The 22,062-nt window shown below is 58.5% G+C and overlaps 1 protein-coding gene across 11 annotated transcripts in view; it reads left to right on the forward strand.

The window, feature by feature from the left end:
- Nucleotides 1-22,062, forward strand: part of HDAC7 (histone deacetylase 7) — a 36,766-nt gene that overhangs the window by 13,005 nt on the left and 1,699 nt on the right. For 7 of the 11 annotated variants that reach the window (XM_070789209.1, XM_019960713.2, XM_019960712.2 and 4 more), the window contains 23 exons: nucleotides 3,324-3,374; nucleotides 6,657-6,844; nucleotides 6,943-7,033; nucleotides 7,341-7,452; nucleotides 8,244-8,359; nucleotides 8,530-8,655; nucleotides 8,993-9,084; nucleotides 9,273-9,368; nucleotides 9,506-9,686; nucleotides 9,870-10,066; nucleotides 10,291-10,464; nucleotides 11,629-11,848; nucleotides 13,385-13,518; nucleotides 13,671-13,791; nucleotides 14,033-14,082; nucleotides 15,257-15,364; nucleotides 16,223-16,278; nucleotides 16,475-16,562; nucleotides 17,919-18,038; nucleotides 18,260-18,357; nucleotides 19,538-19,656; nucleotides 20,279-20,412; nucleotides 20,730-20,814. In XM_070789209.1, the coding sequence (XP_070645310.1) occupies nucleotides 3,324-3,374; nucleotides 6,657-6,844; nucleotides 6,943-7,033; nucleotides 7,341-7,452; nucleotides 8,244-8,359; nucleotides 8,530-8,655; nucleotides 8,993-9,084; nucleotides 9,273-9,368; nucleotides 9,506-9,686; nucleotides 9,870-10,066; nucleotides 10,291-10,464; nucleotides 11,629-11,848; nucleotides 13,385-13,518; nucleotides 13,671-13,791; nucleotides 14,033-14,082; nucleotides 15,257-15,364; nucleotides 16,223-16,278; nucleotides 16,475-16,562; nucleotides 17,919-18,038; nucleotides 18,260-18,357; nucleotides 19,538-19,656; nucleotides 20,279-20,412; nucleotides 20,730-20,814 (2,757 nt within the window). Of the gene's footprint in view, nucleotides 1-300; nucleotides 540-3,323; nucleotides 3,375-6,656; nucleotides 6,845-6,942; nucleotides 7,034-7,340; nucleotides 7,453-8,243; nucleotides 8,360-8,529; nucleotides 8,656-8,992; nucleotides 9,085-9,272; nucleotides 9,369-9,505; nucleotides 9,687-9,869; nucleotides 10,067-10,290; nucleotides 10,465-11,628; nucleotides 11,849-13,384; nucleotides 13,519-13,670; nucleotides 13,792-14,032; nucleotides 14,083-14,717; nucleotides 14,975-15,256; nucleotides 15,365-16,222; nucleotides 16,279-16,474; nucleotides 16,569-17,918; nucleotides 18,039-18,259; nucleotides 18,358-19,537; nucleotides 19,657-20,278; nucleotides 20,413-20,729; nucleotides 20,815-22,062 lie in introns of those variants that run through there. The other 4 variants (XM_070789212.1, XM_070789210.1, XM_019960717.2 and 1 more) reach the window with 4 other exon arrangements.

Genomic DNA, 22,062 nt, shown 5'->3' on the forward strand with positions numbered 1-22,062 from the left:
TGTACCGCTGCCCCGCTGGGTGACTGTGACCTAGCCCTCCCTCCCCTCTCTCTTTCCCTTCTCTGGGAAGTGAGAGTGTTGCCTGCACAATCTCTGAAGCCTCATCAGCTCCTAACATAACACTACACAGTCCTCACTCTGTCAGTTGGGCAACTGTGACGTTCTCTCTTCTGTTTATTGATTCTTGGACCTTCGTGGCCATTTCACTCCCAGCTTTGTCTTCTCTGCCAGCCCCCTGCGGAGTCAAGCTTTGTTTGGCGAGGCAGACCTGAGCTGAGGGGGCTGGGGGAGGGAGAGGGGGAGAGTCAGCCCTGGACCCAGGGCTTCGCCTCGTGCCTGCAGGGCAGGGGTCTGGCTGCTCCTCCTTTTTCAACTCCTCAGGAGACCAGGGAGGGGGACACAGCTTTGACAAAGACATGGAAAGCATTCAGAGGGGGCTTGTGGATGGCCATGCTCCCTCCCCTGACATAAGACTGGCAGCACCGGGGAGAGCAGGTGGCCAGGCCGAGCTCAGGTTTCCAGTCACATCTGCTGGGCAGGTGAGGACCAAGGGGAAACAAGGGAGGAGCGGGAGGCCAGCTTGTACAGGTGCTCGGGGACGGGAGAGCTGCATTTATGTCTACCCTGGAGGTGGCTGAGGGCCAGGGCGGACCCACTGGGGCAGAATTTCTGGGTAAGATCAGGTGTCCAGTTGGGGAAGGTGACTTGATGGAAACTTCAGCACCTGGTAAACCGTCTCTTCAGCCTGACTGCAGTTGCCTCCAAAGAAGGTAGGAATAGAGAGTGACCAGAATTCCAGAAATGAAAGCTGTCCACGAAGGCCGGGAGCAGTGTGGGAAAGGGCCAGACCTATGCTGTGTTTTCCATCTCTTGGGTCCATTCACTCCTGATTGTATTTCACACGTGAAAGTGTCAGTCGCTCAGTCGTGTCCAATGCTTTGTGATCCCGTGGACTGTGGCCCGCCAAGCTCCTCTGTCTCTGGAATTCTCCAGGCAAGAATACTGGAGTGGGTAGCCATTTCCTTCTCCAGGGGACCTTCCTGACCTAGGGATCGAACCCCAGTCTCCTGGATTACAGGCAGATTCTTTACTGTCTGAGCCACTAGGGAAGCCCACATTTCACTCCTGATTGCACCCAAATTAGTGATAATAGCACTGTGAGAGGGGCTGATGAGAAGGGCGCCCAAATTCATCCCCAAGTCTGAGATGCCAGATGGTTACTTTGTGGTTTCAGGTCAGCCGCTGACCGGGTGCCTTTTCTTCTCTCTGGGACACAGGAGAGCTGCTCCCTAACAATTATCTCGGTTGCTCTGGGCGCTTCTGAACCCCTGGTCTCTCAGCATGGACCCAGGGGCTTGAGAGAAGCAGAGCTCTTTCCAGGCATTGCTTCTAAAATCCACCCCTGTTGGTAGGCAAAACATGCACACACACACCCAGCTTTCCTAAACAGAGTTTACATCATATCATCATCACAGAATGTCTCTTCTGAGCCCTGTAACAAACACTTCGGAGTTCAGGGCCATTAGTTTTGTCCCCTCCAGAGGGTGCATGGTGTCCAGAACCCGTGGTTACAGGGGAATGGGGTGCAGAGAAGCTGGCTGTGCCCCCACAGTGCATGCTGCTGGCCAGCCCTCAGGCAAGGACCAAGGGCTGAAGGAGACAGTTCCCAGCAGCAGGGACTGGAGGCACAGGACCCTATGGTCTCTGGACGTGCAGCTGGGAGCCTAGTTTTGAAGCCTGTCTCGGAGAACGAGGTCCTGAGAGAGCCCCGGGGTGGGGGGCTATCCCATTCTGGGAATAGGAGGCTGCCTCCTGCACTCCTGTTCCTTGAGGCTCACAAACCTTGAGAGATACTCATGCCGTGTCCTAGGCATGGGGTCAGGAGAGTGTCATGTGTTCGAGTCACCAGTTTCTAACAGTCTGCCATGTGCCCAGCGAGGTATTAGGTCATAGCTCACCAGTGGCACTGTAGAGACCCCGATTACGGAAGTGTCGAGGTGGTGGGTACCAAGTGGATGCTTGGGGAGGTGAGGAATGTGGGGTCAGGGGGAGCTTCCTGCGGAGATGGGCTCCGGCTGGACTTGAGAGGATAGGCCGCATTTGAATAGGTGGAGTGACATTTCCCTACCAAATGTCATCCGGGCACGGGGCACTAGTATCTGGGGGCAGTTGGTGGGAGTCTCTTTCTCTGTGCCCAGAGGCGCCCCTCCCCACCTGCTTGCAGGGACTTCTACTTGTCCAGCTTTTGAAAGATGACTGAGGCTGCCCTTAGGCCACAGAGCAGTGCCTGCCAGCTGACCTTCAGAAAAACACCCCTTCTGCCCCAAATCTGGTCTGAGGAGGGCTTCTGTATGTCCTCCACTTGCCCCTCCAGGAGGCCTCTGGTCTCCAGCTCCGTCCCCTCTGCCCTGAGCTGGACAGCAGGAGGGCAAAGTGGCCTCAGGACTCAGCTTTCCCCACCCCAGCCAGCCCCTGGGCTCCCGTAGGCCTCTCTGCTGCTGACTGCCCTACCGTGGGATTCCATGGGCTCTGAACTGGATGGAGGTGGGGTTGGGGATCCTGAGCTGGACCGAGGAGTCTGGGAGAGGTGGCCGCTTCCAGAAGGAAAGACTTCTTCTTTCAGGTTATCCGTGAAACAGAGGCTGAGCGATTCCCTTCTCTGGGGGCACAGAGGCTGCAAGACCCAGGATGGGGCAGTAGGAAGAGGGGGTTCCTCTTATGGGGTCCTCGAGCTGTGCATTCCAGATCCACCCCTTCGCAGCTCCCAGCAGATCTGACCTGACCTCCAGGCCATGACCTAATCCCTCCCCAACTGTGGAGGGGGGCCCAGCTCCCTTTTCAGTCCTGCTCTCCCTTCCCCTTGTTTCCCTCCAGGCGTCCTTAGGGCAGTCTCACCAGCCTGCTGTCCGCCTCACCCCTCAGCCCTCTCCTTCCCCTTCCAACTCTGGGAGCCTGCTTCGGCTGCCCAGAGAAGGCTGGGCACCTCAGGGAAGCCTGACACTGCTGGGTAAATGAACCACCCGAGTTTCCTGTCCAGGACTGAGCTCCAGTAGAGCGAGATATCTCAGCCACTTGATAGATCGGATGAGGAAGATGGAGCTGGGGATCACTCTTAAGCGGCATGGGAGTTCGAGGAAAGGAATGGGGTGGGATCTTGACTTTCTGGCTAGCTTCCGGTGGAGGTGCCAGGTTTTGGCATGCTCGGGCTGGAGTGGGGCCTCCTGGACAGGCAGGCAGCCTGCCTGGCTTAGCCCTCTTTCCTCTCCCTCCCCTGCCCTTCCTCTCCTGGCAGCTGATTCACTCCATCTCTCTTCTCTGTACAGATGGGACCCAGGTGAGCCCGGCTGCCCCCTGCTCCAGCCCACCCATCATAGGTAAGAGTATGCCGTAGGGGGAGTGTGGTGGGGAATAGAAGATGAGGCTGGAAAGGACAAAGGAGGGTGAGGAGCTGAAAAGGACAGAAGGTGGTTCAGCAGGGTGGCTGGAGGATGGGCCAGAGAGTTGGGAGACTGGGGTTCTGGGGGACAGGGCAAAGTTGGGGTTTTGTGGGGAAGAGGTGAGGGTGGGGGATAAGAGAGGCAATTCTGGATCCAGGCGGGCCCCAGAGCTGGGAAGCACAACAGGAAAAGGAAAGGCAGGATGCTCTCCTTGTCTGCGCTGGGGCAGCGAAACAGGAAGGCAAGTAGGAAGCTAATATTTATGCTCAGGTCCCTGCCTTGGGGGCTCTGGGGAGGGGGTGCATTCTTGTTTGTTGGCTCTGTGGTCCTCACGCCGGCCCTGCGGGGTGGGCACAGCAGCCCTTGCAGGATGGGAAGATGCCTTGTGGCACTTGGGTGGAGGTCGAGGACCCCCCTCCGTGATCCTCTCAGCGTTCCACACCCCCGCTGCTGTCAGGCTGTGTTGGGCGGGGAGGGGGTGGATGCCCATGGTTTAGGATGTACCCATGGTTGGGCGGGGGGTTGGGGAGGCTGGACGGACTGAGGGCTGCTTTGTCCTTCATTTCAACCAGATCCACTGAGGGCCTTCTGGGTGCAGGTTCCACACCTGACACCCAGCCTAGGGCAGCGAGAAAGGAAGGGCATGTCCTCTTTGCGCCAGTCCTAGCTGTCGAAAGCTTGCAGACCTGGGGAGATGAGACACACAGATAAAAAGAGAAATAATGGTAGAATGTAGTATGTGATCTGTGTGAAAGGAGGCAGCAGCTGGTTAAGGAATTCATCCATCCATTCAAGAAACATTGAGTTCACCATCTACTGTCATATAGTCCTCCTGGCTGTGTAATTTTCTAAACATTGAAAGACAGAAATTGGAAAAAGAAGCATGAATGAACTCCATCTCTATTCCAGGGCACAGAGGACATAGGGATTTATTTATTGATTCAGACAGTATTTGCTGAGTGCCTGTCATGTGCTAGGTCCTGGTTCTAGGTGCTGGGATAGTGAGCCATAGGGAGAACCAAGTCCCTGCCCTTGGAGCTTAACTCAGATTTGGTACCTGCCTCGCTGGTGGTTTCAGGGGACAGAACCACCAGCATGATGGAAATCCAGAGGAGGGCTGGACACGGGACCCTGGGCTGGCTTCAGGAAAGGGGAAAGACTCCAGCAAGGCTTGGAAGTCTGGCAAGATCTAGAAAAGTGGAATTGAGGGGTGAAGACAGCACCAGCGGGGGGACTTTGTGAGCAAAAGCTCAGAGGACGGAAGGTACATGGTTTGTGATGAGACATGGGCTGTACATGAGCTGATGGCTTAGATAGAGGGTCTGTGTTCAGATGTGGGAGACAAGGTGGGGAGAGACCAGCTTAGCACCAGATTGTGGAGACCCTCAAATGCTAATTCACCCTGAGAGGGGTTCCCAGGGTTGAAGGCAGACCCCCTCCCACCTTTCCAGCAGCCTGTGCTCTGGAGGCTGAGGCAGTGAGGGAGAGAGGAATGGGCTGCTCCCAGTCTGTGCGGCCAAAGCTGCTGGCCGCAAGTCCAGGGGGCCTGCCCTGAGGACCCTCGTGCATCACTGAGGGAGTCCCCCCCAGGAAGCCAGGACACCTGCCATGAGAGGACTGAGACCTTTCCTGGGGCAGCAGCGCAGTGGCATCAGAAGCCCAAACTCAACCCAGAATGAGACTTTGGGGTCCCTGAATGGAGGCATGAGCAAGAAGTGGGGACATCAAAGTGGTGCATTGCCTGCTGTTGTCAGTATCTGGGTGCCCAGCCACCCACTCTGGTCTCTTAACATCCAGAGAATGGTACAGGCACCTCCCTGCTCTGCTCCTCTCTCGTCTCCATCTCACAGTCAGAGAATATAAGAGCGGGTACCACTTAGTGACCACCTACTGCAAGCCCCTCTGCCTTTCTCCAGCGAGAAACCCATCCTGGGGTGAGAGACAGGGGAGGCAGCTTCCTGAAAGTGGAGGGGAAAATGGAGCCAGAGCGCCGGTCTCAGCAGGACAGAACCTGAGCTCACTGTGCCCTGGACTGGTGGCCTTGGCCAGGTCCCTTCACCTGAGCCTCAGTTTCTTCCTGTGGGAATAGTAGTAGCTCCCTCCCAGGGCCCCAGGGTGATGAGGTGAAAGGGTTTGCAGCAAGTCGGCACATGTGCTGTAGATGTTAAGATAATGGTTCAGCTGGACCTGGAGGCTGTGTTTCCTGAGTCCCTGGCTGGTCTTTGCCCCAGCGCCTTCCAGTCCTCCTCAATGCAGGCCTGGAAGACAGCCCATGGCTGCCGCCATAGGGGATGCCCAGCACTGCATTAGCTGAAGGAAGCCTCTCTGAAAAGCTTCCTCCGCTTGTGTGATCTCACCTGCTCCCAGCCCCACCTGTGACCTCCTTTCTAGGATAACTGGGAATGTCTGGCTGCTGAGCACAGCCTGGCACAGCTGGCGGTGCTGGTGTGGGACCTAGTCTGGCAACTGGTTATATATAGCCCCTGCGTCCATGGCCTTGGCAGGGTGCTCCTGGTGTGGGTGCAGGGGACACTTGAGAAGAGGCCCTGAAGCTGCCGTCCTTGCCATGCCTGGCCCAGAGCTGGCGTGAGGGTACCTAGGAGCTCCCTGGGCACCTAGGAGCTCCCTGGGCACCTGGGCCTTATGTAGGCCTAGGGTGCTAGCCAGGGCTGGCTGTGGGTTTGAGGCACCTCTTCTTTATCCTGTGACCTGGGATAAAGTAGGGAGGATGGCAACTGAGGGCCTGGGGTGCCCTTTGGGCTTGGAGACAGAACAAAGGGAACTGCCTGTCCTATCGCTGTTTTTGAGATCAGTTTATCAGAGGGCATGTGTGTCCAATCCTCCTCCAGTGGGGAAGAAGGGAAGGAGAGGTCAGGGCCCAGGATGTATCACTAAAGGGTACTCAGCCCATTCCTAAATCCCACAGCCCCCAACCGTGGCCTGGAGAGGCAATATATTTAGTAGAAAACTACACTTGGGGTCAAAAGGATCAGCTCACCACCACCAGCGATAGACTAACGGCATGGTATATATGACCTCCTTTCTCACGGGTGAAACAGAATTGAAAATACCTACCTTGCAGGACTGTGCTGAGGGCCCCCAAGGGGAAGGCCCCTGGAGGGTGTTGTGCCTTGTCAAGTGAGTCTGAAGGAGGCGGATTAGGTAACCGCTCACCTGCGGGCCTTTCCCGCTCACCCTGCCCTCTCTGTGCGCCCTCAGGCTGGCCCAGGCCCCGCGCAGACACGCCAGGCCCTCAGCCCCAGCCCATGGACCTGCGGGTGGGCCAGCGGCCCCCGGTGGAGCCCCCGCCGGAGCCCACACTGCTGGCCCTGCAGCACCCCCAGCGCCTCCACCACCACCTCTTCTTGGCGGGCCTGCAGCCCCAGCGCTCGGCAGAGCCCATGCGGGTAAAGCTAGAGCTCCCACCAAGCCTCAAGCCCAGACGCGGCCCCGCCCTCCCTTCAGCCTCCACCTCTGTCCTCAACTCCTCGCCCCCTCCCCACAGCTCTCAATGGACACGCCGATGCCCGAGTTGCAGATGGGGCAGCAGGAACAAGAGCTGCGGCAGCTTCTCAATAAGGACAAGAGCAAGCGAAGTAAGGGTGGAAGCCTCCCCCGGCGTGTCCACGGCCCCCCGTGTGGGCGGGGGGAAGGAGGATGCCAGCTCCAGTCGGGGTCGCTCTCTGCCTGCCAGGCACTGGGGGTGAACGTGGGAGGAAGTGAAGGGGGACCCGCGGGCTTCACAGAAGGGGTGTAGCCTCAGGCTTGGCTGTTGCATAAAGGGGCCCTGGGAAGCCTAGTCTGGGGCACGGGGGGCGTGATCAGCGCAATGGGCAGAAAACGTTCCAGGGAGGCCACCCACCCATCCACCCCCCAAACCACTCATAATTTCCACCCCTGCAGGTGCCGTAGCCAGCAGTGTGGTCAAGCAGAAGCTGGCAGAGGTGATTCTGAAGAAACAACAGGCGGCCCTAGAGAGAACGGTTCATCCTAATAGCCCCAGCGTTCCCTACAGGTAACTCCCTCTCCGCCCCGACTCCTTGTGTCCTTGCCACGCCCCCCTCTGGATGTCCGCCAATGAGCACACAGCACACGCAGACCGCTGCTCTCAGCTGCCCTTCACCTAATCCTCACCCCTCACCTCTAATCCTAGTGCCTCTCCGACCCTGTCTCCCAGCTGATACCTGCCCTCCTCTGGCCTTTAATTATCTCTTCTCACCCCGCCTGAGGCCCTTCTTCCCTACAAGCCTCTCCTCCCCCCACATACACTCTCTCACGCACACCACGCTGGTTTTCTCCTCTGTGTCTTCCCCTAAGCACAGAAATATCCAGATTCTTAGAACAGCTTCCTCCCTTTGTTGTCTGGGACCCTGGCTCCTAAGGACAGATCAGGATGGGTGGCCCAGTACTGCCCCCTGGAGATGGCCCCTGTTCATACTGGCCATGCACTCCGCCTGGCCCTCCTGGCTGCTGCCACTCCAGCATGCCTGCATCCTAAGTCGCTTCAGTCGTGTTCGACTCTTTGTGACCCCATGGACTGTAGCCCGTCAGGCTCCTCTGTCCATGGGATTCTCCAGGCAAGAATACTGGAGTAGCTTGCCATGCCCACCTCCAGGGGATCTTCCCAACCCAGGAATCGAACCCACATCTCATGTCTCCTGCATTGACAGGAGGGTTCTTTACCACTAGCGCCACCTGGGAAGCCCCGCTGCCTTCCCCGACAGGTCCCAAAGGGTGGAAGAAGGTGGCTGCTACGCCTCTGGGCATCCCTGCCCCTCTGAAGCAGCCTTGGTGCTCACTCCACAGAACTCTCGAGCCCTTGGAGACGGAGGGAGCTGCCCGTTCCATGCTCAGCAGCTTCCTGCCTCCTGTTCCCAGCCTGCCTTGCGACCCTCCAGAACACTTCCCTCTGCGCAAGACAGGTGCGTGGACAGGCCAGCAGGGACCTCTAGAGGGGCTAAGGGGGAAGAGCCTTGGGAGAGGGTCAGGGAGGGGTACTGCCTTCTCCTGCCTGTCTCAGAGAGGGCTGGAAGGGAGGGCTTAGGGCAGAGACCCGGTGGGCGTGCACCAAGTGATCCCGGCGCTCCTGCAGTCTCTGAGCCCAACCTGAAGCTGCGCTACAAGCCCAAGAAGTCCCTGGAGCGGAGGAAGAACCCGCTACTGCGGAAGGAGAGCGCCCCTCCCAGCCTCCGTCGGCGGCCAGCAGAGACCCTCGGCGGTGAGGCCCGGCAGGGTGGGTGGGTGGCAGGCAGGCCTGGTGCCCTCCCCCAGGGCCCCTGTGGGTGGTTGTCACAGGGTGCCCTACACACTTGCCAGGGGGTGAGTTGGGGCTGAACCCAGCTTTTGCTCCATTGGCTAATCTGACGTCTGCCCAAAAGAAGGGGCATCTTAAAAAAACCAAGTGTTCAGAGGTGCTGGAGGCTGGTGGTGGCCTTCCTGTCCTTCTGGAAGAAAGCAGGAAGCAGAGCCCATCCACAGCGGAAAGGGCTTGTTCCTGGCCCCCTCCTAGCCACTCTTGGCTCCTAACTGAGCACCCCCCTCTCCCCAACCCTCAGACTCCTCCCCTAGTAGTAGCAGCACGCCGGCATCAGGGTGCAGCTCCCCCAACGACAGCGAGCATGGCCCCAACCCCGTCCTGGGCTCCGAGGTAAGGCCTTGGCAGGCTGGGCGCCCCGGGGCATCTCTGGGGCTCAGCGGTCCTCAGCAGGCAGCCCGGCCAGGCTGGGGCTTCAGCATCTGGGCAGCCCCCACCCAAGCCTCTGGGGGTGTTCCGGGGAAGGTGCGCCTAGGGGTGGAGGTCTGGAACCGGTGACCCCTGCCCTGCTCCCATGGCAGGCGCTCTTGGGCCAGCGGCTGCGGCTGCAGGAGACCTCTCTGGCCCCGTTCGCCTTGCTGCCCACAATCACACTGGGGCTGCCCGCCCCTGCCAGGGTGAGTGGCTGAGGCGCCCTCCCCCACCCCAAACACCCTGAGATCTCTCCATTCCTTCTCCTACACCCCGCCCCTGGCCTTCACTGTCCTCCCCACCAGGGTCTTCTCGCCAGTGACGTTCCCCCACTCTCCCGCAGGCTGATGGTGACCGCAGGACCCATGCGACTCTGGGCCCTCGGGGCCCAGTCCTGGGGAACCCCCATGCTCACCTCTTCCTGCCCCATGGCCTGGAGCCCGAGGCTGGGGGCCCCCTGCCCTCTCGCCTGCAGCCCATTCTCCTCCTGGATCCCTCAGTGACTCACACCCCTCTGCTGACTGGTGAGTCCCAGCTTCTCCAGAAGGGCTGGATCCCAGCACCCTGCCAAGGGCCAAGCATGGCCAGGGTCCCGTCCTCCTGTGCGTCTTGCTGCTGAGTCCCTGGCTCGCCTCACCCTCCACCCTGGCTTCCCTCCACTCTTCCTTGTGGTCTCCTCCTTATGCCCCCCACCCCATTCTTTCCAGTGCCCGGGCTTGGGCCACTGCCCTTCCACTTTGCCCAGTCCTTACTGACCACCGAGCGGCCCTCTGGATCAGGCCTCCACCGGCCACTGAGCCGGACCCGCTCAGAGCCCCTGCCCCCAAGCGCCACTACCCCCTCACTGCTGGGGCCCCTGCAGCCCCGCCTGGAGCGGCTCAAACCTCACGTCCAGCTGATCAAGGTGAGGGGGACGGGGTAGGGGAGGCAGTGAGGGGTGGCTGAACTGGGGTTGAAAGAAGGGAGACTCAGGGCGGGCAGGGCCAGAGAGGGGATGTGTGGGGCCCGGGGCTGTGTGACCACTAGAGTCTCAGCGGGATGCAGGACGATCTGGCCCCAACCACCACTCCCCACCTCACGTCCTGTGCCATAGCATGTCTCCTCAGTAGACATCTCCCCCACCCCTAGAGGTCAGCCAAGCCGAGTGAGAAGCCCCGACTGCGGCAGATACCCTCAGCTGAGGACCTCGAGACGGATGGTGGGAGCGTGGGGCCACTGCGGGATGATGGCCTGGAACATAGGGAGTCCAGCCATGGGCAGCAGGAGGCCAGAGGCACTGTTCCTCTCCAGCAGCACCAGCAGGTATGGTCAGGCCTAGGGGCCTCTCAGAAGGTAGAGTCAGGAGACTCTGGGGCCTGGTAGTGGTGGAAGGGAGGGAGATAGGACGTCAGTGCAGGGGACAGCTCTGGGACCATGGTTCTTCTGCCAAACCCACACTGAGGTACAGACAGACATACGCACAGGCATACACGCATTCACACACATGCATATGTGCATTCATACACACATACATGTATGTGCACCTCCAGCAGCCTTCCAGCCTCAGGCTGAAGCCATGTCCCTTTCCAGTGGTGAAACTGGCCTTTCATGGAGCCCCATGCATTCCTGCTCTAGGACTTCTCCCCTGTGACTGTTAGTACTGTTTCCAGGAAGGTGCTAGGGCAGGAGGTGGGGCAGAGCCAGGCTTGGCCCTTCAACTGAACGAGTCAAGCCATAGAGTCTTCATTTGCTGGGGCTCGTGTAACAAGTACTACAAAGTGTGTGCCTTAAACAGCAGGTGTTCCTTTCCCCACAGTTCTGGAGGCTAGAGGTCTGAAATCGGGGTGTTGGTGGGTTGGCTCCCTCTGAGCCCTGTGAAGGAAGGCCTCTTCCCTCGGCTTGTAGATGGCCGCCTTCTCCCTGGGTCTGCACATTGTCTTCTGTCCACGTCTGTATCCCAACTTCCCCTATTTATAAAGATAAGAATCATATTGGAGCTTACCCTGATGACCTCATTTTAACTTGAGTACCCCTGTGAAAACCCTATCTCCAATCAGGTCACATACTGAGGGGACTGGGTGTCCCATCCTAAATACGAGGTGGGAAGGGACACAGCTCAGCCCATAAGATGTGGTAACAGTCCACAGAGTGCAGCGGCTCACGCAGGTCCCTATGTCCTTGAGCGGTGGGTAGTCCTCGAGACCAGGAGGAGATCCTGGTCAGAGCCGACCTGAGGCCCCTCACTCCAGTTCTGGTGTTGGAGTCTCGAGGGCTCAGGGAGTACTGGGGCAATGGGGTGGTCAGTCTAGGCTGCAGATCTTTGGGGGAGTATATGGGTAGGGAGCTCAGAGACTCAAAGCCCAGCTGGGCAGCAGGGCCAGAGGCTTCTGCAGAAGAGGGGCCTGACGGGAGATTTCTTGGCTGTGGGCAGAGGCGGATGGAGCAGGGTCTGAGAACCTGAAGCCTGAGGCCCCCTGTGTCCCTCAGGTGTTCCTCTGGGAGCAGCAGCGACTGGCCGGGCGGCTCCCCCGAGGAGCCACTGGAGACTCCGTGCTGCTTCCCCTGGCCCCGGGCAGTCACCGGCCCCTGTCCAGGGCTCAGTCATCCCCGGCCGCACCTGCCTCGCTGTCGACCCCAGAGCCCGCCAGCCAGGCCCGTATCCTGCCCAGCTCAGAGACCCCTGCCCGGACCCTGCCCTTCACCACGGGTAAGGCTTGGATTAGAGGGCAGGAGGAAGAGGCCGGGGCACACGGGGGCTCAGAGGGGAGTCCATAATTCCCTGTGTCATAATTCACTCTGGACATGTTTCGAGACCACAGAGCCCTTTCTTAGTCTGAGGAGATCTACTCAGTGTCCCATGGAGCCGGTGGTTGTATCCATGTTACAGTTAAGGAGACCCAGGCTCGGGAAATCAAGGGGACAGCTGGCTGGCTGGCAGGCCAGGCTAAGAATTCAGGTCTCCTGACAATTAATTCAGGCCTTTCAAAAATTACATTGTTGCTCTGCTTGTGAGAAGAACTCAAGAGCATTTTAGAAATTTTGAAAAATAATAGAAAAGCATAAGAATGGAAAAAAAACCACCAGCCAGGGGACTTCCTTGGTGATCCGGTGGCTAGGACTCCATGCTCTCAATGCAGGGGCCCCAGGTCCAATCCTTAGGGAACTAGACCCACATGCTGCAACTAAGAATTCACATGCTGCATGCCACAACGAAGACCTGGTGCAGCCGAATAAATAAATATTTAAAAAGGAAAGGAAAAAATATAGGTGTGACCTTTAAATTTACTAAAAAAAAAATCATGAGCCAATATCCCATCACCCAGAGGCAGCCCCTCATAAACGATGCCGTATTTCAGGCCAGTCTTCGTTCTAGCCACACGTATAAATCCCATATACACTACGTTTTGTGGCTACATTTTATACCCTATTCATTTTACACATTATGAATACTTTGTGATATAATTAATCTTTAAAAATTTTTTAAAGATTTTTAAAAATAGTAATTTTATTTATTTTTGGCTGTGCTGGGTCTTCATTGCTATGCAGGCTTTTCTCTAGTTGCGGTGAGTGGAGGTTACTTTCCAGTTGTGGTGTGTGGGTTTTTCATTGCACCGGCTTCTATTGTTGTGGAGCGCAGGCTCAGTAGTTCTGGCACATGGGCTCAGTTGCTCCTTGGCATGTGGGATCTTCCCGGACCAGGGACCAAACCCATGTCTCCTGCATTGGCAGGCAGATTCTTGACCACTGAGCCACGAGGGAAGCCCTAAAAATGAGATTTTATAGTGTGTCATCATAGTATTTTAGTTTAAACATTTCTTATTGGTCGAGCAGTTAGGTGGTTATTCATTTTCCCCTATTTGAATTTCCCCAAAGCCACATCTGTCTTGTCACATGGCCCGGTGTCTCTGTGGGCTTCCCAGCTCCCAGTTTTGGGGCTCCTATTTGGGTCATCATATCCAGGCGAGCCCCCAGCCTCAGGCCTCCCTTTGTTAGGCTCCAAGCTCTTGAGGTCCTGGTCATGGTCCTTGGGCCACATGAGGAGGGTCAGTGAGTCGGGAAGGCAGTAGTATGTGGCAGTTGTGTAGGTTGGGGCTGCGTGGTGTGTGGGTGAGGTGCCCGAGGCTGCCTGGGTAAGAAGCTAGGGGTGTGTGTGCAGGCGCCGAGGGGTAGGATGGGGCATGGGGGACTGTGGGGTGTGTCTGGGGCTCCCCAGGGCCCTGACCCCTGAGCCCACTCCCCGCAGGGCTGGTCTATGACTCGGTGATGCTGAAGCACCAGTGCTCCTGCGGGGACAACAGCAGGCACCCGGAGCACGCGGGCCGTATCCAGAGCATCTGGTCCCGGCTGCTGGAACGGGGGCTCCGGAGCCAGTGTGAGGTGAGGAGGCAGGTGGGGGCTTTGGGATTAGAGTGGGTGAGGGCTGTGGGAGGGAAGGAGCTGGGAGGGCCTGGAGCCAGTCTGGGCGGTGGGAATGGCAGGGGAGGGCTGCCCAAAGCAGAGGCTCAGGGGCTCTGTGGGTCCTTCCTCAGTCTCTCCGGGGCCGGAAGGCCTCCCTGGAGGAGCTGCAGTCAGTGCACTCTGAGCGGCATGTACTCCTCTACGGCACCAACCCGCTCAGCCGCCTCAAACTGGACAATGGGAAGCTGGCAGGTAGGGGCCCCCAGACCCTCCCTGCCCCACCACCCCATGCCACCGGCTCACCCAGCCCGAGCATCCTCCTATGCTCTCGTCCTCACTCCGTCGAGCTTGTCCCTTCGGCGTCCAGGCATCCCCGTGCTGCCCACCTCCACCCATGCCAGCCCCTGCCGGCCCTCTTCTCGGGGCCCCCCTGCTTCGGGCCGGGCCGGAGGCTGAGCGGGTTCAGTTCATGCGCCTGGGCCTCTCCCTGCAGGCCTCCTGGCACAGCGGATGTTCGTGATGCTGCCTTGCGGCGGCGTTGGGGTAAGTATGCAGGCTCTCCAGACCTCCTCCCTCCCTATTCCCCCAGGCCCAGCCCCCGCCTGCTTGTTTCGGTGGTCCTGCCGGGCCCAGTGGGCCGGGGCTCTCCCCTAGTGCCTCCTCTGCCGGCTAGAAGCTCCTCGTTGGTGGGTTGTCCTCCTGAGTGTAGAGCCCCTTGCCTTGCACTTTGAAGGCCTCTGGTGGAGGTTGAGGAGGCTGAGAGAGCGGGGCTGAGCCTGGGGCTTGGGCTCATCTCCCTCTGAGAGCACGCTGGCCTCCAGGCCACCTGGCCTGGGGCTGTGGGGTGCCTCTGGCATCCTTGGAGACCCAGGCATGTCCTGATGCCCTAGCTTTCCCTGCTCCTTCTCATTCTGCCTGGGGACTTCTGCCTCCTGGCAGTGCCCTTCCTCCCTTCAGAATGTCCCCGTGGTGGTGTCCCGGCCGGGAATGTAGAGCAGGGGATGGAGGCCTAGTCCTGGAGGGATGGGAACTGTCGCTGGGAGGCTGTGTGGGAGCCGGTCAGCGCCCTGTTCACAACTTCCCATTTCTTGCCACTTTCTGATTTTTCCAACTGTTGTTGCTTCTGTTTTCTCCTCCCTCCTCTCCCTCTCTGTCTCTGTCTTTCTCTCTTTCTCCAGCCTCTTGCGACTCTCTCTGCCTTCCTCGCCTCTCTCGGTCCGCCTCGCCCTCCCCATCTCCCCATCACGCCCCCCGGCCCCTCCCTAGCCTTGAGGCCCAGGGACTGGGTTTGGGGGGCCTCCCAGCCTGGGCTAGGGGCCCTGAGTGGAAGACAGTGGTGCAGACGGCCCCTCGAGCTCCGACCATCCCGAGGGCCTGAGCAGAGTCAGCGGGGGCTTAAAACCCCCTCCAGGCCCAAACCCCAAGTCCCGCCCAGGTAACGCCATGCCCCCTCCTCTGACTGGGGGGGCAGGCGCGATGCTGCCGGCAGAGTGCTGGCCAGATGCGGGCTGGTGATGTGGACTGAAGCTGGGAAGAAGTTGTGCTGGGACTGGGGGACACGGGAGGCCTTGCCTTTGGGCGGTGGGGCATGGGGGAGGCAGCCATCTGCCCAGCTCCCTGCCCCTGGGGTCCTAGCCATGGGGTGGGCACTGCCCCCGAGGCCCTGGCTCCTGTGGGAGGCCGTGGGTGAGGCGGGTCTTGACTCTGGCCCCCACAGGTGGACACCGACACCATCTGGAATGAGCTGCACTCCTCCAACGCGGCCCGCTGGGCTGCTGGCAGCGTCACCGACCTCGCCTTCAAAGTGGCCTCCCGTGAGCTAAAGGTAGGAGGCTTGAGTGGAGGGTGGGTGAGTCACGGAGGAAGGAGGCAGGGAACGGGCAGCGGGGGAGGCAGACCCAGGGCCTAGCATCACATTCCTCCTGGAGATTACCACAGGGTTTCGGGAGGGACAGATGAGATCTGAATCCTAGGCTCACGTTACCTGCTGAGGAATCAAGTCACTGGGCCCCTGGTCCTGTGGTCTCTGAGAGAGGCAGGCCCATGCTCATGCGGGGTCAGTTAACATATTTGCTGTGTGACCGCGGGCAAGTCGCGGAGCCTCTCCAGGGCCCCACGCACTGGCAGAGTGGCCCTTCGTGGTGCTGAAGTTTTACACACCGGGCTGACACTCGAGCTTGTTTGCTCTGGGCTTGGCACCTTATGGGAGCTTGTGTTGAGCCCCCACTGTTTAGGAGCTCGTGGCCCAAGTCTTAGCTCTGCTATCAGGCAACTTCGCACGAGTTATTAATATTAAATCCACCTAAGGCTCCAGGCTTCTCCTGTCTGTAAAGCAGATAATCACAATGTTTACCTTATGAAGATGTTATGAAGATTAGGTAACATTTACCTCAGAGCGTTGAGGGTGAAATCCAGTGTTAACCCTGTGCTTAGCACAGGGCCAGGCACATAGATTTTGCCCAATAAATAATAGCTGTTGTTATTACAAAGTGATAACAGCCAGGAGCCCCCAGGATGGGAGGTTCTGTGTTCACGGCCTGGGGGTCAGCAGAGGGCCCCTTGGTCAGTCACACTGTCTTACAGTCCCTTCTCAGGGGAAGAGCCTGCGGCTGGGGGACGGCTTCATAGAGGTGTGGGTCAGACGGTTGGCTGTTTGGTTGACAAGCATTCTTTCTGTTTCCAGAATGGTTTTGCTGTGGTTCGGCCCCCAGGACACCATGCAGACCATTCCACAGCCATGTAAGGCCCGGGGAGGCCTAGATGGGCTGGAGTGGAGGGCAGGCCCTCACGGCCCTCCTCTTGGGGGTTGGGGGGGCTTGGTTGGCCAGGTTCCCCCTCCTTCCTGTCAGCCTTCTGGGGCCGGGCTGGAGACAAGTGGGGTGGGGGTGGCACGGGGAGCGAACAGGCTGGCACGACCTCTGTCTTTTCCTCCCAGGGGCTTCTGCTTCTTCAACTCAGTGGCCATTGCCTGCCGGCAGCTGCAACAGCAGGGCAAGGCCAGCAAGATCCTCATTGTGGACTGGGTAGGTCCCAGCTCCTGGCCCCTGCAGGTCCGAGAGCCCTGTGGAAAGAGCCCTGAGCCTGGCGACCCGAGACGTGGCTTTGTGTCCTACCTAGTTCTGCATTTGCCTCCCCAAGCCTCGGTTTCCCCGTGTGTAAATGTGGGTGAGGATAGTGCCCCCATCACGGGGCCTTTCGGAGGCCCAGAGGAGTTGGCCTGTGGGAAGGGCTCAGCCGTAACTGGCTCCCACAGGGGAGGAGCCATCTGAATGCTGCCTTTGGGCCTCTGTTGGCTTCCCTTTGTAGATCTGGTCACTTCTGCTTTTCCCCTGCAGGTACTGAGAGTGCCAATAATAGCACATAACATCAACCTCAATTCAGTTCAGTCGCTCAGTCTTGTCCGACTCTTTGCAGCCGCATGAACTGTAGCACGCCAGGCCTCCCTGTCCATCACCAACTCCCGGAGTCCACCCAAACCCATGTCCATTGAGTCGGTGATGCCATCCAACCATCTCATCTTCTGTAGTCCCCTTCTCCTCCTGCCCTCAATCTTTCCCAGCATCAGGGTCTTTTCCAACGAGTCAGCCTTTGCATCCAGTTACCACTAATCAAATCCAGACACTGATGGTTTCATGCATCACATATTTAATCCTGACTCTGCCCTGGTTTACAGATAAGGGAAGTCAGCACAGAGCGGTTAGGTTAACCTGTACACAGCCGTATACCTTGTAAGCCCTGAGAGCCGAGGCCCTTTAGCCCTGGAGCACCTGTGTCTAACCACTTCGTATTCACATCTACTTATGGGATGTTCCAACGCAGAACGGAGACACGGGCCACACTAGTGCGCGTGCACAGTCCACCTTCGCGTTCCCAGGCCAGGCAGGAGCCTGGGGGTGGTGCTCGGCGCTCTTCTGAGGATGGTGCTGGGCCTCGTTGTCCTAGCCCCTCTTTAATGGAGTGTGGTTTCCATCGCTTGCATCACGCCCTGACCTTGAGCAAGACGCAGTAGTAAGGGTTCCTGATGTGTGACCCTGGAAGCTTCCCTCTCCTGGCACTCACCCTCCCCCAACACGTGCTCTCCCTCTGGCTCTGGCTGGCCTGCCCTCGGTGCGGCTCCTCCCCTTCCAGGTCTCATGTTATCATCACCCCCACCTAGCGTGTTATGTACATTTCTGTACATAAGGTGGGGAGACTGAGGCTTACAAAGCACCCATGGGTCCCTGGACAGTTTAACTCTAGGAGTCCCCGTGTTCTCACCCCCAGGTCTAGACTCCTGACCTGCATAATGGTCACTGACCTGGAGACCTTTCCAGCCTGTCCTAGCCCCCATCTCTCTGCTTTCAGACCTGCCCTAATCCACTGCCCATCTCCCTGCACAGGACGTTCACCATGGCAACGGCACCCAGCAGACCTTCTACCAGGACCCCAATGTGCTGTACATCTCCCTTCATCGCCATGACGACGGCAACTTCTTCCCTGGCAGTGGGGCTGTGGATGAGGTAACCACATCTTCCGGCCCGCTGACTCTCATGAGTGGCCCTAACTCTCTCTGTCACAGCTAGCTGTGTGATCCTGGGTAGGCTGCTGAGCCTCTCTGATCCTCCGTTTCTACGTTTGGAAGGGAAGGGGCTGCATGAGCTGCTCTTGTAGCACTGACATCCAGGGGTTTGGATCCCAGGACACTGCTCTCTTCACATCTCTCCTGCCTCCTGTGTTCCAGGTGGGAGCTGGCAGCGGTGAGGGCTTCAATGTCAACGTGGCCTGGGCTGGAGGTCTCGACCCCCCCATGGGGGATCCTGAGTACCTGGCTGCCTTCAGGTAAGCTCACTAGGGGCCCAGAGGAGGCCTGGCCCAGCAGGGCCACCCTCTCCTCCCCTTTTCCAGCAGCACCAGGTTGGAGGTGATGAGGTGGCTTGTCAGCTTGTCCTCATCTAATCACTAGACATTATAAGCCAGCCCTGGAGTGGGTCTGTGGACTGAGAGACAGGGAAAGGCATGGTTACACTAGACTCTAGGGGCATCCAGTCCCTGTGGGAAGACAGGAAAACAGACTGAAAAGGTCAAGGTGTACTTTATAATGTCACACGCTACCAAGAGCCAGTGTTGAGCTGAGTGCAGGGAGACAGGCAGGGGGAACTGAGCAGAGCTGCTATGTTAAGGCAAAGAAAGCTGCCTGGAGGAGGTGGACTTTGCATAGGAGCTGAGAAGCCTAAACTGTGGAGGAAGAGGGAAAACAAGCAGGTGATGTCCATATTGGGGTTGTTGCTTAAGAAAAGCCATTCTAGAAGGGGGACTTGGCTCAGGAGCTGTTGTGTATTTCTCTCTGGGGGTTCCTAGATTCCATTTGGAGAAAGAGAAGCCTGGAAATAGGTCTCCGTAGACTTTTTGGGAGTATTCTTAATGGGAGTTAATTTTGTAGGAGCCTTGGGCTGGGGTTCCTGGCATCTGTGCACCCAGGGTCTTGAAGGACAGCAAAGTGGACCCAGGGATGGGTGAGGGATGAGGAGGGGCTGGCAGGTGCAAAGGATGAGCATGGATCTGGTGGCCCAGGACCTCAGAGGATCTATTGCCCGGGTCAGCTCTCAGGTGGTGAGTGGTGACGTGTGGCCGACTCAGTCCTAAGCAGGTGGCAGCTGAGTGCTGAGTGTTTGTGGTGTTGCCCTGAGGCTTTAGTAACCTGCCCCTTCCCTGTGGCCCTGCCCACCACTCCCCACCGAACACAGCGCACCAGCTCCTCTTTCATCCCCTCATCCTTGGCTCCTTCCTGCCTCTTGCCAGTTAAGAGCCCTGGGTGGCTGAGTCCTTAGGCTGTACCAGGGACATGGATGGTGGGCCAAGGTCGAGGAAGCCAGAGGCATCCGCTCATCCTGCTGGGAGTCCTGAAAGTAGGGTGCTCCCCCATAGAGTTGGTGGGAGAGGACTGGGCCCAGGTAGGGCCCTCCACCTCCGCTGCCGGGCAGCCCTGCACAGCCTGTGAGCCCCCCTTCCCTGCACACAGGATAGTCGTGATGCCCATCGCCCGGGAGTTCTCTCCGGACCTGGTCCTGGTGTCAGCTGGGTTTGATGCTGCCGAGGGTCACCCGCCCCCACTGGGTGGCTACCATGTTTCTGCCAAGTGTAAGGAGGCCCCTGCTAGGGGGGCGGCAAGGGCATGAAGGTGGGCCGGGGGGGTGGGCAGCGCTGCCCAAGTCAAGAGGGAGGTGACAGTGGCTGGCCCAGGGCCATGAGCATGGGACGGGGATCATGCACAGGTCAGGTCGGTTCATTGAGGAAGGCCTAAGTCACACCTGGGGACTCAAGTCCCGCAGACTGGAGGCTCGGTCACAGGACTTCTCCCACCCTGTGTCCTTCCCAGGCTGGGCGGGCAGCTTCTCCTGGGCGGGGGTGGATGGGGAGGAGCAGAGTTCTCAGAACAGAGGGAGCCCACTCAGCAGTGCAGAGCCTGGAGGACAGGGAGGAATATGGTGTGTCTCAGTGGAAAAGACATGGGCTGGAGTCCCTACCCCGGGTTCGAGTCCTCGCCCTGTCACTTACTAGCCACCCTTAACCTCATTGAGCATTCAGTGAGGCACACTAATAGGATTCACAGGGGGTTCCGTGTGAAAGCCATCGGTAAAGTAGAGATTTGTCACCTGAGTCACTCTTTCTAAGGGAGGAGCCAAGCAGGGAAATAACAGAGGTAGAAGGGGCTCCCCTCCTCTACCCCGGCCCCTCCTAACCCTCCTCATCCACCTTGTAGGTTTTGGGTACATGACGCAGCAGCTCATGAGCTTGGCCGGAGGTGCGGTGGTGCTGGCCCTGGAGGGTGGCCATGACCTCACAGCCATCTGTGATGCCTCCGAGGCCTGTGTGGCTGCTCTTCTGGGCAACAAGGTGAGGTGCCCGCCCTCGATCCGTGCATCTGTGGGGCAGGCAGTCCAGTTTTCCCAGGAGCAGCCCAGGCAGCAGGCAGTTGGGGCGCCTCCCTGGGGGCTTGCCGATGGGCAGGGTAAGGGTGGCCAGGCCCGGACTGAGGGGAACAGAGTGGATGCCTCTTCTCTGGGTCAGACCTCAGGTCAGTGTCCCCTGCCCCAGGCAGAGCCAGGAGCACATGCCTATCTGAGCCTGGAAAGCGAGGGCCCTGGGATGGGGGAGAGCTGGGCCTATGGGTCGCTGTGAGGCAGGCAACTGATGCATGCCTTCTTCTGTAGGTGGATCCCCTCTCAGAAGAAGGCTGGAAGCAGAAACCCAACCTCAATGCCATCCGCTCCCTGGAAGCTGTGATCCGAGTGCACAGTGAGTGTGGAGAGAGGACACGGCTGACCCCAGACTTGGGGAAAACTCGGGGGTCTGTTGCCCCCAGGGACCAGAGCCCCAGGTCTTCCAACCCCAGCCAGCCCAGGGGAGCTGCTGCTGCTTTGGAATAGGCATTCTGTAAAGTACCCCATAGTAATGGGGGGCAGGCGCCCCCACAGGTGAATACCCTCAGAGCCTTCCAGATGGACTCAGCAGGGATGGGCAGACGGTGGGGACCAGGCAGGACTGGCTTCCCTTCCCCAGCTGCTGCCCTAGGCCAGGGCCCTGCCCCCAGCAGCACTCAGGCCTCGTTTGTGGAAGAGCTTGTTCCCATCCTGACCCTCAGTTCTGGCCACAGGGTCTTAGGAACTCCACCTGCTTTGGGAGCTGAGTCCTAGGTTAACCCCACATTTGGAAAGCACTTTAAATTTTCAACTTCAGCTCAGCATCTATGCAGCACTTTATATGCTACCCATGATCTGTGTAGTGTGTGTGTGTGTGTGTGTGTGTGTGTGTGTGTGTGAGTTGCTCAGTCATGTCCACCGCTTTGAGACTCCATGGACTGTAGCCCACCAGGCTTCTTTGTCCATGGAATTCTCCAGGCAAGAATACTGGAGTGGGTTGCCATTTCCTCCTCCAGGGGATCTCCCTGACCTAGGGATCAAACCTGGGTCTTCTGCATTGCAGGCATATTCTTTACCATCTGAGCCACTGGGGAAGCCCCATGATCTGTGCTAGGGATACAAAATGAATAAAACAGATTTCCCACACCTGGGCTCGGCATGGGGTCATACATGACACTGAAGGTGCTGCTATACTTGGCATGGAGCCCTCACAGAGCTGGCCAGGCTCTGTGCTGGGCATGTTCCATGGACATTATTTCTCACAACAGTAGGCAAGACGGTCATGTCCACGGTCTAGATGGGGCAGTGGGAGCCCCGGGCAGATAAGTGACTTCCGACGGCCATACAGAGCGGCCGCAGTGTTGACCGGCTCTCCCTTCTGTGTCCTTCCCACCTCCCCTGTCCTGTGCTGGGCTGAGCATTGCTGGGGTCTTCATGTGAGGGGGACCCTGCGCTCCAGGAGGCTGGGACTCAGGGCTCTATGAGGTCACTGTGATGCAGACCCCATCCAGGGGAAAGAGGCCCAGATGGTGCTCATGGGAGCCCTATACCCATTGGAATGGGTCAGCCGTAGGGGTGGGGGAGTGGCCTGGGCTTTGTGAGAGCTCCTCACAGCACACTGAAC

This window comes from Bos indicus, chromosome 5 (genome assembly GCF_029378745.1).
Source record: "Bos indicus isolate NIAB-ARS_2022 breed Sahiwal x Tharparkar chromosome 5, NIAB-ARS_B.indTharparkar_mat_pri_1.0, whole genome shotgun sequence".
Lineage (NCBI taxonomy): Eukaryota > Metazoa > Chordata > Mammalia > Artiodactyla > Bovidae > Bos > Bos indicus.